General features: G+C 40.7%; 2 protein-coding genes across 2 annotated transcripts in view; one reads left to right on the forward strand and one right to left on the reverse strand.

Moving 5' to 3' along the window:
• Window positions 1-119: 119 nt before the first annotated feature.
• ndufa1 (NADH:ubiquinone oxidoreductase subunit A1) lies at window positions 120-3,721 on the reverse strand. The gene is made up of 3 exons (XM_041195828.1): window positions 3,554-3,721; window positions 451-540; window positions 120-265 (listed from the first exon to the last, which is right to left on the reverse strand). The coding sequence occupies exons 1-3, from the start codon at window positions 3,653-3,655 to the stop codon at window positions 245-247; spliced, it is 213 nt and encodes a 70-aa protein (XP_041051762.1). The 5' UTR covers window positions 3,656-3,721; the 3' UTR covers window positions 120-244.
• A 197-nt stretch (window positions 3,722-3,918) lies between these two features.
• Window positions 3,919-13,758, forward strand: part of upf3b (UPF3B regulator of nonsense mediated mRNA decay) — a 32,571-nt gene continuing 22,731 nt past the window's right edge. The window contains exons 1-2 of the mRNA XM_041195678.1: window positions 3,919-4,120; window positions 5,451-5,557. Of these exons, the coding sequence (XP_041051612.1) occupies window positions 4,010-4,120; window positions 5,451-5,557 (218 nt within the window). The 5' untranslated portion in view covers window positions 3,919-4,009. The remainder of the gene's footprint in view (window positions 4,121-5,450; window positions 5,558-13,758) is intronic.

Genomic DNA, 13,758 nt, shown 5'->3' on the forward strand with positions numbered 1-13,758 from the left:
ATATAGCAGTCCCCCATACCAGCACTTTCATTGTTCCAATCCACCCACCTTTTTTTTGCTTGTAGATGATCCATTCCCTCCCTCCAAGAACTCATCTTCAATAAGAGGCACCCTACATAACTAGTTCACATTTTTATTTTCAATTTTATTCTAAATTACTTCATGAAACAAAGATTAAAGTTCAGGTTTTAGTGACCAGTCTCCTGCAGGGTCATGGGTCCCGTAGTTTGAGGTGAAAAGCCCATCAGTCGATGTTTTCTAATCCCTGTTAAAACAGAAGAGTTAAGTAGAGCATAAGTTTTCCATAATTACACCCAATAAAACAAAGACTATTTTAAATCTTAAGTGACTTGGCACCTTTTTTTAAAAACCTTTTATCTTTTAGCAATAAAAAGTGCAGCCAACTGTGGTCAAGACAAGCAACTTCTGAACTTATGCTCAAGAATTTACCCTTGCTTTGTAATAGGTTTTGCAACCAGACACTCTTCTGTCTCGATCCAGCAGGGTCCAATGATATGGTAAACGAGCAATCCGCTTTTCCTAAACATAAACAATCATTAACATGTTATCAGGATTTTTTTTGAAAAGCAAGTAGTAGTAGTTCTTTATTCTACATTGTTTATGCTGAAAGTAAACCCTTGAATTAATAAATACCAAGGATTATTTTTAAAATACTGACAAGCCTAAATGTACACCTTTAATCTTATGCCAAGAGCTGTATTACTCCAGTGGTTTTGAATGGATTCTTCCACCGATTGAGTGAATTTCAGCCCCATTCCTCACATTATCCTTAACTCACGAGACAGTCGAATAATGCAATCCCATCAAAGGAAACTTCTTAACTGCCAGAATTTTAAAAGGCTACAGGATTAGGGATATATTTAAATTTGGAAAGTTACTTTGCTGTTAGATACATCATATAAGTTCACAGCAAACCATTAGATTATCAATTGTAAAGGGAATCTTAAGTTTTCTTTCTCCATTTTATCTGAGAACTGTGTACAACTTGCATTTATACAGCGGCCTTAACGTAGTCAAACATCCTAAGGCCCTTCACATGAGCACCAGACACAATCTTTCACCAAGCCACATATGGAGATATTAGCTCAAAGACGTTGCACTTAACATACTACAGTAAGTTTATACTTCAAGCGTGTGATTGCTCAAGTGGAGAGTTCTCAATCTTAGCTGTTCCATTAAGGTGAAGCATGGTGCATTCCCAGAGTGGAAGGGGTGAATGTGTGTGTCTGTGTGTCTATGAAAAATCAATGAACATGCCAACCAAGGTTTCTCATATAGCTCCAGCAGTCAAAAGTACCATTGATGGAGCACTTCATTAAGCCAACTCTGCGGATTCTATTCCATCTGTGGCTTTTAAACAGGTTTTAATACTTAACATGTTTGGATGCATGACAAGAACATGGTCAGGTGAGCTGAGACATCAATTCCTAATGTTTTTGACATGCATCCAAATTTACCCCTTTCCATTAGGAGGTTGGACTATAATCAACATACCCTCTTTTTTTTGGAATGCACAGCCAATTTGTTTAAATGTGTGGTTCCTTTAAATTTTTTTGTACCATAACGTAAAGGGGCAGACTTGTGCATGGAAACCTCTAAGTTGCAGCGCAGCCCTGCAGCTTTGAGGAAACACTGACAGCAACATAAGAAGGTAAAAAATGAAGAATGACCCAGCTTGTAATTCTGTTGCCTCTGTTCAATTACAAATCTGTGAAAATTCCTTTTTGAAAGTTTCAAAAGGAAACTAATTCACTTCAGTCGAGTATAATTGTTATGTAGTTACTGCTCAAGTTATAGTTACCTTTTGTTTTAATTGTGCCCTTAGAATCTTTTCTAGATTCCGGATAAAGAACATCTCCACATCCATCTCATAATTCCCTTTAAAAATAGCAGAACTTCAGCCATGTTCCTTGCCCCACAGGATTCTAAGAGGAGGTGAAAATTACAAGGTTTTTTATATTCAGTCATGGGATGTCAGCGCTGCTGGCAAGGCCAGCATATGGTGCCCATCCCTAATTGCCCTTGAGAATGTGGTGGTTCGTGAATGTACACCCACAATGGTTGGAGGGGTCCAGCATTTTTCACTCAATGACAGTGGAGGGACCACAATGCAATTCCAAGTCAGGTTGGTGTGTTGCTTGGAGGGGAACTTGCAGATGGTGGTGTTCCTATGCATCTGATGCCCTTGTCCTTCTAGTTTGTAGAGGTCCCAAGTTTGGAAGGTACTGTCAAAGGAGCCTTGGCAGGTTGCTACAGTGCATCTTGTAGGGAGTACACACTACTGCTACTGTGCACCAGTTGTGAAGTCAGTGAATGTTTAAAGTGGCCAATGAGGTGCCAATCAAGTGGGATGCTTTGTCCCAAATGGTGTTGAGCTTCCTAAGTGTTGTTGGAGCTGCACTCATCCAAGTAACTGAGGAGTAGTCCATCATACTCCTGACTTGTGTCTTCTAGATGGTTCTCTTCAATTGATGCCCAGACAGAGGCACTTGTAACTGATGTCATGGGGATAGCCGTCACAAACTGGAATCCTAGCTTATTTTCCACAGGGACTGAGGCAACTGTGTCAGTTGTGTCTCAGTAATGGCAGCACCAAGAGTGTGCTGCACTGTTGGAGGCATCGACTTTAGGGTAAGGTGTTAAACTGAGGCAGCACCTGCCCTATCAGGTGCATTTGAAAGATCCCGAGACAGCATCTGGAAGACTAGGAGTGGGTGGGGTGAAGTTTGGTCTCCCCTGGTGCCCTGGGCCATTATTTATCCCTCAATAATGCTCTGCCGAAGAGAAATTGAGATATTAAAGGAGCTATACCGATACAAGCTGTTTAACCAACATTACACAGTTTATTTGTGGGGATCTTAGCAGCTGTGAAGACTCTAAGAGGCCCTGAGGTGGTGAAAGGTTTGCCAACTGTGATTAAATGTATAAAAGTGAAATATCAGCCACGATTGAATGGCGGAGCAGACTCGATGGGCCGAATGGCTTAATTTCTGCTCCTATGTCTTATAATACTGCAGATGCTGGAAATTCGAAACAAAAACAGAAAATGCTGGAAAAACTCAGCAGGTCTAACAGCATCTGTGGAGAGAAAGACAGAGTTAACGTTTCAAGTCCGTATGACTCTTCTTCAGAGCTGATTAAATGTATTCCTGGAGGTTTCAACACATGACTTGCCCCCATGCCAAAGCCATTATTCAGCCAACACACACATCCTTGTGACGTTCTGCCTTCTTACACCGACTGGAAAGCAAAAAGACTCAGGCAGCCTGATGATGCCTGGCTGTCAGCCATTTCTTCCCCACCCCACCTTGCGCGCCCCATTTTCAATATTTTTTTTATATCTGGTAAAGAGAAATACTCAACGAAAATGAAAAAAAATCTTTTTTCAAGTCCCGATGACTTTTCTCCAGGAATGCACACAGCAGAGTGCTGGGGATTGATCTTCAATTCCTGGAGACTCCAGGCCAATCCTGGAGGGTTGGCAACCCTAGGAAACGCGCTACATAAATGCAGCTGAACCGGCCGGGGTTACCTTGCCGCCGTTCGTCCACTTGTGAAGGTAGATGGTAGCGAAACCGGGCACCGTCAGGCAGCCAGCCATAATGCAGAGACCCGGCAAGATCTCGTACCACATCTTTGATCTCTCCCCGTCCCACCAATCGACTGACCTTCTCGGGGCGCACCGAGCATGCGCAGAAACTGCCCCGCCCACTCTTAGCAACCGTTGACCCCCCTGACCCCCTCCCTCACACTCCCTCTCGCCGCAAAGTCTCGCGAGAACCGGCCCGGAGTGAGTGTAGGGGAGCCGGGGCAGTTTTCAAATCTCGCGGTAACTTGCCAGAGGCGACCCCCCCCCCCCCGCCTCCGCCCACCAATCAGGAAAGGAGGCGCGTTTGAGTGACGTGACAGGGAGCAAAGGGTCAGGCTGATCTGAAGTTGCGAGCGAGCGAGAGTGGAGGCTTGTACACTGGAGGGTGCGTCATCAAACATGAAGGAAGACAAGGAGAATACCAAACCCAGGGAGAAGAAGGTGGAGGTTAAATTGGAGGAGAGGGCAGAGAGACCTGAGAAGAAGGAGAAGAAAGAGATCTTGACCAAGGTTTGTGGAGCAACAGGCCTGAGGCAGGATTAAGTTCAGGAAGCAACGTCTCCCTAAACGGCTGGCGTTTATCATAACATGCTCTTGTTAATAATTCACGTTCAGCTTTGTAAATTAAACCTGTCAGTGTAGATATGCAACAACGAGGCAGTTAGGCTATTTTCTGGATGTTCCTGGTTTCTCCTTATTTGTTTTCCTATGCACAAAATTCTAATGAATGCTTATTTTCATTGTTGTAAGTGATTCATGTGAAAAATGCACTTTTTTCTGTGACAACAACAACAATAATAAGAGCCTGAAAGAACGGAATTAATATATGGCTGAGTCATGCTGGAGTTTAAGTCAGCTCTCCAACTGCTTCAGATTTGCCTCAAATGAAAGCACGAAATGCCCGAGATATTCAGCAGGTCAGGCAGCATCTGTGGAGAGAAACAAACCTAAGGTTTCAGGTGGATGACCCTTTATCAGTTCTGGTTTCCAGCATTTGCAGCATTTTGTTTTTATATCAGATTTGCCTTCCTCAGTTTTACTGATGGTATCAGCATTTGCTGTTTCAACTAAAAGCAATTTTTAAGGAAATATTTATGATGCTTAATTGATCCTGATGCTTAGATAGCCTCTTTAATCATTTGTGTCATTAGGGTGTTTCTTCAATAATAGTTTGCTTACTATCTGCTCACTGCAGTAGTCTCATCGCATTTGCTTGGTAATAGAGAACTTGAATATTGCTGAAAAGAGAGACGTTGTCGAAGCTTTTTCTCTTGCACTCATCAGGACAAACACAAGAATGCCAAATTTAAGATCAACAGCAATTTATACCATAGGAGAAAAGGTCGCTGAATGGTTGGCACACAAGGACCTGTTCTCTGCAAACAAAAGGAATATGTTCCAGCTTTGTGCCTTTTTTGAATTACCCAGAAGATTGGAAAGCCTATAGTTCCCTGTTGCTTTCTCCATGACAGTACCTCAGCCAATCTGAGTCAACTTCCAAATCAATCAGCGCCCTTTTCTCCTGTAGTATAAATTGTTGTGATCTTTTGAAATTGAGCTTCTTTTGTTTGTACTGATGAGTGCAAGATGAAAAGCTTCGACAGCATGTCTCTCTTTTCAGCACTCATCACTTTTTTTGTTACAAAGCTGCAATAATTGCATTGTTTGCTGTTGTGCTTCTGTAGTTTGGATCTTCATAGAGGAAGTGGTTCATTGGATGCCTAATCAGAGCAATCTGTTCCTAAACGTAAAGCTATTTTAAAAATTGTTCTAACATTAACGTTGTAAATATTTTTAAAAGAAGCAGCTGATAGATATTTTAACTGCCCTTACCCATTAGGTGGTGATCCGTCGTTTGCCTCCCAGTCTGACAAAAGAACAGTTAGAAGAGCAACTTGCCCCGTTGCCTGAGCATGATTACTTTGAATTTTTTTCTACCAATTCAAGGTAAGTAGTTATTGTAACAGAATTGTATCAAACTTTTTCAATCGTAAGGACCACATTATCAAATTACCTTAAAATCCAAAGCTGGTTGCCCTTTGTTTCCTTTAAACTCTTATTTGTGCTGATGGCCTCAACCTCCTGTGGTATTGGTCAAGTACTAATGTTGTGGTGCAATATGCATAGTGCCATCAGTTGGTGAAAACTTAGAACCCCACTAAAAGATACTAGACTTTAATTTGCACGTATGTACTGAAAGCATTTTCTGGTCATGTTGATTATAAGTCTGATGGCTGCAGAACAGTTTTGAATACACATCTGATAAAACTGGCAACACAACTCTGAAGTCAGATCCCAGTCTGCCCGTGGAACATAGAAGACCTCAGGTTGCTGTCTTATACAACCTGTACTTGGCACTGTGTGAAGCGGTGTATAGTTGAACCTTGCAATGTTGTTTAATGAGACCATATAATATGAGGCTGCTCCCACCCATTCTAACATTAAGAAGTAGTCCTGAAGAACATGGCTTTGCATATGTGTGACAATGCACATGCACAAAGTTACCTCCATGCAGACTGAGTATATCTTGCACACCAGTTCAGCTTGGGCACTAAACCAAAAGCAAAATAATGTGGCTACTGGAAATCTGAAATAAAAACGGAAGGTGTTGGAATTACTCAGCAGGTCTGGCAGCTTCTGAGCAACAGAGTTAATGTTTCAGGTCAAGGAGCTTTCTTCAGAACTGACTGAGAACGACACTTATTTTAACCCTCCCAGTGGGCAGCACTCCTACACTGTTTGCAATACTGCTCTGAACTGCAAAAACTTTGACCATAAAGGATCTGATTTGTGAGCAGCTATTTCTGGATTTAATCTTTACAAAATAAGAGAGAATGCTCACAAGTGGAATTTTTTAAAGTGTTTCTTATTTCACGGAGTTTGGCTGACCTGTTTGGGAAATTTCAACCGAAGTGTTTTTCACCCTTTGTTTTAACTCTTGCACAGCAGCAATTTGAACAATAAATTTCAGCCTTTTGACCTTAACTCTAAAATTATGTTTCGGTTTGTGTCTGTTATGTTAGGTCTGAGTTCAATTTCTGAACCACAATAAATATGTAACTAAAAGAGTGGAGGAGGGTTAGGATGAAGGGAGATTTAGAAATCCAAGGAGAAAAGTCAAGGTAACAGAATGTTGTAGCAATGCTGGTAAAAACAAACAGGAGTGGGACAGGAAGGGACAGAGTGTTTAATGGTGATTATACATCAGTGAGTAAGGTTCATGCAGGGAGTAGCGTGGTGAAACAAAAAAAGGAAGAAAAAGCTTAAGTTTAAATTGGAGTTCGGGAACTACATTTCCCTGCAGGTCTTGGGACTTCTGCATGTGCACAGGCTGAGAAAGTGTCACACACATGCACAGTCCATCCATTTTTTACGTCCTTCAGCCGGGAACCGGCCCTGCACACATGCGCAGAAGAAAAAGAAAAGTGAAACTGCAAGTCATGTGACCTGAAGAGGAGCGCCATTGCAGAGATGTCGCCCCAGGGAGCAGGTCACTGGGAGGAGGGCAGGAAGGTGGTACCAAACAAAGAAGATCCCGGACCAGGGAGTGGGGGCAGAAACAGGTCCCAGAAGAAGCTCACAGGTAAGGCACAAGGACAGAGATCAGAAACAGATTCTGTTAAAGTTGAGAAAAAGGAGCAGAGTAATAGGATCTGAACTAAATAGCAAGAGCTGTGAAGAGCAGACTTAAAGTGAAGTGGGCTTGAGAAAACGATGAGAAGATCCGAGAGGACAGCCACTGCTTAGTGATTTCATGCTGCGGGCCACAGGGGCAGAGGTACACTTTTGCAGCATTGGTGTTCTGCCTGGCATGGCATAAGATCTGAAATCATGCTGGAAAGCTTTGGGTGTATGTGGCAAGACAGAGCAAAAGAATCTCAGAAGGTGAGATTGAAACCCTGGAGATGAATTCTGTTTGAAGCTCTCCGAGTGAGAGCAGTATGTGGGAAAGAATTCCCAGCCAAGTTCTTCAAATGTAGAGATTGGAAAACCTTGTCAGAAAGACAGACAGTTTCAGTGAAACTGGTTCACTGTGTGACAAGTATCTGGATGGATTGTTGAGAAATCTACAGAATCTGCTTTGGTCGCATCTGTCATTTACTTTGGAGTGTGGTTTGCCTAACCAAAGTTTGCCAGTTGGTTCACATGTAGCATATTTACCCTGAATCAAATGGTAAATTGTTTTATCTTTCTGAATTTACCTGTAAAGATATCGCTGGGGTGAAGGAATCCTGAATATTTGAATGATTTTCTTGTGGTTGTATTGAGATCTTTTCAACCTTGTTGTCTGGCGTAATATAGTTCATTTTTCTTGTTTCATAAATGTTTTATTCTTTGTGTTAAAAGTTCACCAGCAGACTCCTGTGAATTTGTTCAATAACTTGCTTCCATGGTTTCTAAAAAAAAAGTTAGAATCTATCAAGCCAGGTTTCACTCTGGGATCTGACTCATCCAGTAGTAACATCCACTGAGGGACTGTAACAAAGTGGGGGCTCTTGTGGGATCAAAAATTCTTGAATTCAACTGGGATCTGTGAATTCTTAAAGAAACTAGTACTTGGAGGTACTGGTCATAGGAACAGGATTCGCTGTCAAGTCTATTAGATTTGTTGGAACACAAAAATGGCTTTGACTTTTGCTAAGATTTTTTTCTGTGAGCTTAAGAGCTAATATTAAAAACTATATTACGCCAGACAACAAACTTGGAAAGATCTCAACACAAACAATTTCAAATGAGGCGAAACATCTTTTAACTCCATCCTCTGCAAATTTAGACACTAAACAAAAATTTTTAGTTACATCAAAATCCTCAGTGGAATCAGAAACATCTTCTGAACCACTATCTCTCCTCCTCCTTCCTTTATTCTAAGCTTTTCTCTAGCCAAGTCATGTTTAATTTCTTTCTCTCTTTGAAACTCAAGCTCAAGCTTTCCATTTTTCCATTTTTTCCCTCCTCTTTTGCCAGGTCAAGCTTCTGCTTTTCTCTATCTCTTCCTATCTCAAGCTACTTCATTTGTAATGAAATCTTAGCTAAGTGTCACATCAATTTCAGGTTTCTCTCTTTTTAATTCTAAATGGTGGGTTAATTTATTCAATCATATTATCCTTACCCTGCTCTATTTCTACATTCAATTTACCCACTATCACTCTCAGTTTAATCTTAGTGAAGGATTTCAAATGATCCACTGTTAGCATTTACACTCGCAGAAAAAAATCTTAGCAAAAGTCAAAGCCATTTTTGTGTTCCAACAAATCTAATAGACTTAACAGCGAATCCTATTCCTATGACCAGTACCTCCAAGTACCTGTTTCTTTAAGAATTCACAGATCTCCGTTAAATTCAAGGATTTTTGATCCCACAAGAGCCCCCACTTTGTTACAGTCCCTCAGTGGATGTTACTACTGGATGAGTCAGATCCCAGAGTGAAACCTGGCTTGATAGATTCTAACCTTTTTTTTAGAAACTGTGGAGGCAAGTTACTGAACAAATTCACAGGAGTCTGCTGGTGAACTTTTAACACAAAGAATAAAACACTTATGATACAAGAAAAAAAGCCGTGAGGTTGAAGTGGCCAAAAATTGCTTGGACCTCAATGTTACTAAGTATCCTGACAGATACAGCAACCGACGTGTACAGTAGTCTGTCAAAAGAGAAATCTGCGGTCTATGAAGAGGTTAAAAGGGCAATACTCGATGCTTATGAGATGGTCCCTGAAGCTTATCGGTCAAAGATTAGGACCATAAGAAAGAAACCTAATCAGACATTTGCAAGAGGAAAAGAAATGCTTTGGGGTCAGTGGTTTTGATTGCTGAAATTAGAAAAAACTTTTAGAATGCAGGAGAAATCATGATTATGGAAGAATTCTGAAATAGCATTCCAGTAACCATTGAGACTTATTTAGATGAGAGTCAAGTATCAAAGATCCGAGAAGAGGTAGTTTTGGCAGATACCTGTGATATCAGGCAGGTACATGTGAGGAAATAGCCATATGGGAATCAACAGGGAAACTGGAGGAAGAAGAAAGAGTCTAGCTTTGTGGAGAAGGCAGAAGATGTCCAGTCAAGAAAAAGGATAGTGTAGAGAATAAAAGGGGTGAAAATAAATCGGTATGATCTTATTGCCATAAGACGGAGCATCTCGAAGCCCATTGTTGGAAGCTGAATGGTAAACTAGTGGTAGTAGTAGGAATGCTTAAGGAATCCTCAGAAAAGGCTATACCAGGAAATGAAATAGGTTTTAAAACTGTAGCAGTGGTACAGGTCAAACGTGTTCCCTCATAACCAACTAGGAAGGGGGACATAGCTCAGGATAGTCCAGACTATTCTTCTTTTTGTACTGCTGGAGAGTGTCAGGGTACTGGAGGTTCTGGATGTTTTGTCTCAAATGGAGGAGTGTTCCCTTATTCCTCCAACAAAATAAGTAAACAGATTAAAATTTTGAGAGACACTGGGGCAGATCAGTCATTGATGGTGGCTTTTGACACAATTTGTGTTCCAGGCGGTTTGAAGAAGGAAAGGGTATTAAAGGAGATAGTCATGGGAGCTTATAAACCTGTTTCTTTATGTGAAGTCAATTTATGAAGTGACTTTGTAACTGGAATTGTTACGGTGGCAATTGTACCTTGTTTGGCTATTGAAATGGTAGATTTTATTCTGGGTAATGTTTTGATTAGCGGAGACGGTAACATGGCGACGACTGTATTGTAGCAGGTGTTTGATCATACTGATCTTTCCGAACTCCAAAAGATTGCAGTGGCCAAAAGCAAGAAGCTTATTGCTGATAAGCAATTGAAGGAAAACCTGATCAATGTAGCGAAGCAACTTTTATGCACAGAGGATGAGTTTGCTAATGAAAAATGAGAATTGATGAGATCAATTGAGCATCAGTCACAGGAAGTGGAACGCTTGAATGAGGACTTGAAATATCTAAATGATAAACTGGTAGAAGCAAATGTCACAAAGGTACATTCTTCAATTAAAATCTTGATGAACTTCAAGCATCAGATGGCTCTATGAAGTAACATGAAAGATATCTTGAATAGGAAAAGGAATTGCTGGTGAATCAGAACAGTTGGTTGAATGCAGAATTAAAAGCCAAGACTGATGAACTGTTAGAACTTCGTCATGGAGAAAGCAATGAGATTCTTTATCTCTGATATGATTTGGAGAACCAAAAGAATGAGATGTATGGTTTGGAATACCAGGTCTGGAATTTAAAAGCAGATAGGGAAAGTTTTCAGAGACAGACTGAGGACCTAATGAGTGAATTGAAGGAGTCTAAAGAGCAGTCAATAACCATGGAAGAAAGGTTATGAAATGTACCGGAATGTCCATGCAAAGTTGTGAACGTTGTTTAAGGGTTTGACAAATGACTCTGAAATAAAGACAACTGAAATCACCAGAGTGGTTGCTGAGCTAAATGAAAAGATTAACAAGCTTGGGAAAGAATTGGAAAAGAAGAGAGTAAACAAATACTTGGATAAAATTGTGAAAGAAGTAAAAGTTCCATTTTTTAAATGTCAATGGGAAGAACATGAATATGTGCAAAATACTGTGGAATATCTCGAGGATAAACTATACAATGACTTGAGTAAAGAGGGGGAAAGTCCCTTGGTGCAGGTTTATTCATCTGGTGTTGATTGAAATGATGAAAAGAGAAAATCTGTTATGGCCTGGCCTATTATGGAAGAAATGAGTGAGGAAGATAATTTTGAAGTTGGTTGCTGATCAGACTTACCTGGTGTCTGTTGCAAATATAAAGGGCCCATGTTCTCAGAGGAGAAGAGTAAGAAAAATCCCATGTTCTTCTGTATTAAAGTTGAGAAACCTAGATAAAAGACATTTATATCTCACAACTTTTAAAAACTCATTCATGTGGGCATCGTTGGTTAGGCCAGCATTTATTACCCATCCCTAATTGCCTTTGTTCAGAGGGCATTTAAGAGTCATCCACATTGCTGTAAGTCTGGAGGCACATATAGGCTACACCAGGTAAAGACAGCAGATTTCGTTCCCTAAAGGACTTTAGTGAACCAACAATCGGCAGTGGTTTCATGGTCATCATTAGGCTTTTAATTCCACCATCTCCTCCGTGGGATTTGAACCCGGGTCCCCAGAGCGTTACCCTGGGTCTCTGGATTACTAGTCTAGTGACAGTACCACTATGCTGACATACATATATGACTTACAGACAGCCTTATTTGAAGAGGGGAAGACCACCAGTGTATTGGTTTGCAGTCTCACCAGCAAGGTTGAAACCGTAGTACAAAATAGAAATACAAGTTGGTCAATATGTTGCCAAAGAAAACCTTAATGTATCTTCACTACCTTTGGTCGACCTTAAAGATTATGTCCAATTGTTGGTGCTCTATTTGGAGTTTAAAGAAAGGGTGTGGGGTAAACGCAAGCCTTGAGTTATGATAATTCTGAGGTTAAAATTCAGTTAAACGTCCTTATTACATGTATTGATTTGTGTTTTAGGTAAACCTTTGCAATTGCATAATACGGCATGTAGTTGTGAAATGAAAGGAAAAGTTTATTTGTATAGAATGTAATAAGCTATTTGTTAGAAAATTATGATGCTAAAGTCTTGTAAAGAAAGTATAAAGCTATTGTAAAGAAACTTCACTGTGATGAAGCTTTCTTTCAAGTAAGGGGCTGTGATGAAACAAAAAAAAGAGAAAAAGCTTAAGTTAAAATCAGAGTTTGGGAGCTACAGTTCCCAGTGGGCCTCAGAACTTCTGTGCATGCATTGGCTGGGAAAGGGCCGCACATGTGCAGTTTGTCCATTTTTACGTTCGTCAATCAGGAACCAGCCCTGCTCATATGTGCCAAAGAAAAGTGAAACATGAAATTGCGGGTCAGGTGACCTCTAGTACTGTTGCAGAGAAGGTGCCCCAGAGAGCAGGATATAGGAACGGGGACAGGGAGAAAGCCCCAAACAAAGAAGAAGAACCCAAACCAGGGAGTGGGGCAGATGCAAGACCCAGAAGAAGGCCCCAGGTAAGGGACAAGGACAGAGATCAGAAACAGATCCTGTTAAGTACATTTGAGAAAAAAGAGCAGAGCAAAAGAATCAATTGAAGAGAGAGAGCTGCAAGGAGCAGACTTGAAGTGAGGTGGTCCCGAGAGAAACCTTGAAGATCCAAAAGGGCAACCGAAGGTTGGTGACTCAGTGCCGTGTGAGGGCAAAGGTACCCTTTTGGAGCAGGGGTGTTCTGCCTGGCACAACCAAAGATTTGAAATTGTGCTTGGAAGGTGAAGCTTGAGTGTACATGACGATCCAGAAGAAAAGAATCTCAGATGATGAGATTGAAACCCTGGAGGTGAATCCTGGATGAAGCCATCCAAGTGAGAGCGACGTGCGGGAGATAATTACCAGGCAAGTTCTTCAAATGTACAGATTGGAAGCCCTCATAAGAAAGACAGGCAGAGTTTCAATGAGATCAGTTGGCTCACGGTATGACAAGCATCTGGGTGGATTGTTGAGAAACCATAGAATCTGCCTTGGTCGCATCTGTCATTTACTTTGGATGTGGTGTGTTTGACTACAATTCACCATTTGGTTCATCTGTACTGCATACTTACCCTGAATATTAGAGTATATGGTAAATTGTTTTATTTTTCTGAATTTGTATGTACCCGTAAAAAAATATAGCTGGGATGAAGGAATCCGGAATATTTAAATGATTTTCTTGTGTTTGTATTGAGATAATTCCAACGTTTTTTGTCTGGTGTAATTGTTACCGTCCCCATCTTAGGTTACCACTAGACAAGGCTGATGCCAGGGTGGAACCCAAGTTGATAGATCCTAAATTTTATTTGTTTGTTTAGATAAAGTGGAGAGTGGCTATTGAACAGAGGCACAGGAGTCAGCTGATGAACTTTTTTAATAAAAAAAACATTTTATTCAACAAGAAAAGATTAACTATATTACAATACTCCTTCAGCGGCAACCATACATTTACAGATATGTACAGATTTGTAAGAATAACTCCAGTTACAAAAGCTATCTTACACTCTATTATCCATAGTAAATACACAGACCATGTAAACCTATCGCAACCTGTGGTCAGACACACCACACCCTGAAACCAAGTGACAGATGTTACCTCAACAGGTGCTATGGATTTCTACTCAACTTCCCCA

Source organism: Carcharodon carcharias, chromosome 9 (assembly GCF_017639515.1).
Source record: "Carcharodon carcharias isolate sCarCar2 chromosome 9, sCarCar2.pri, whole genome shotgun sequence".
NCBI classification, from domain to species: Eukaryota; Metazoa; Chordata; class Chondrichthyes; order Lamniformes; family Lamnidae; genus Carcharodon; species Carcharodon carcharias.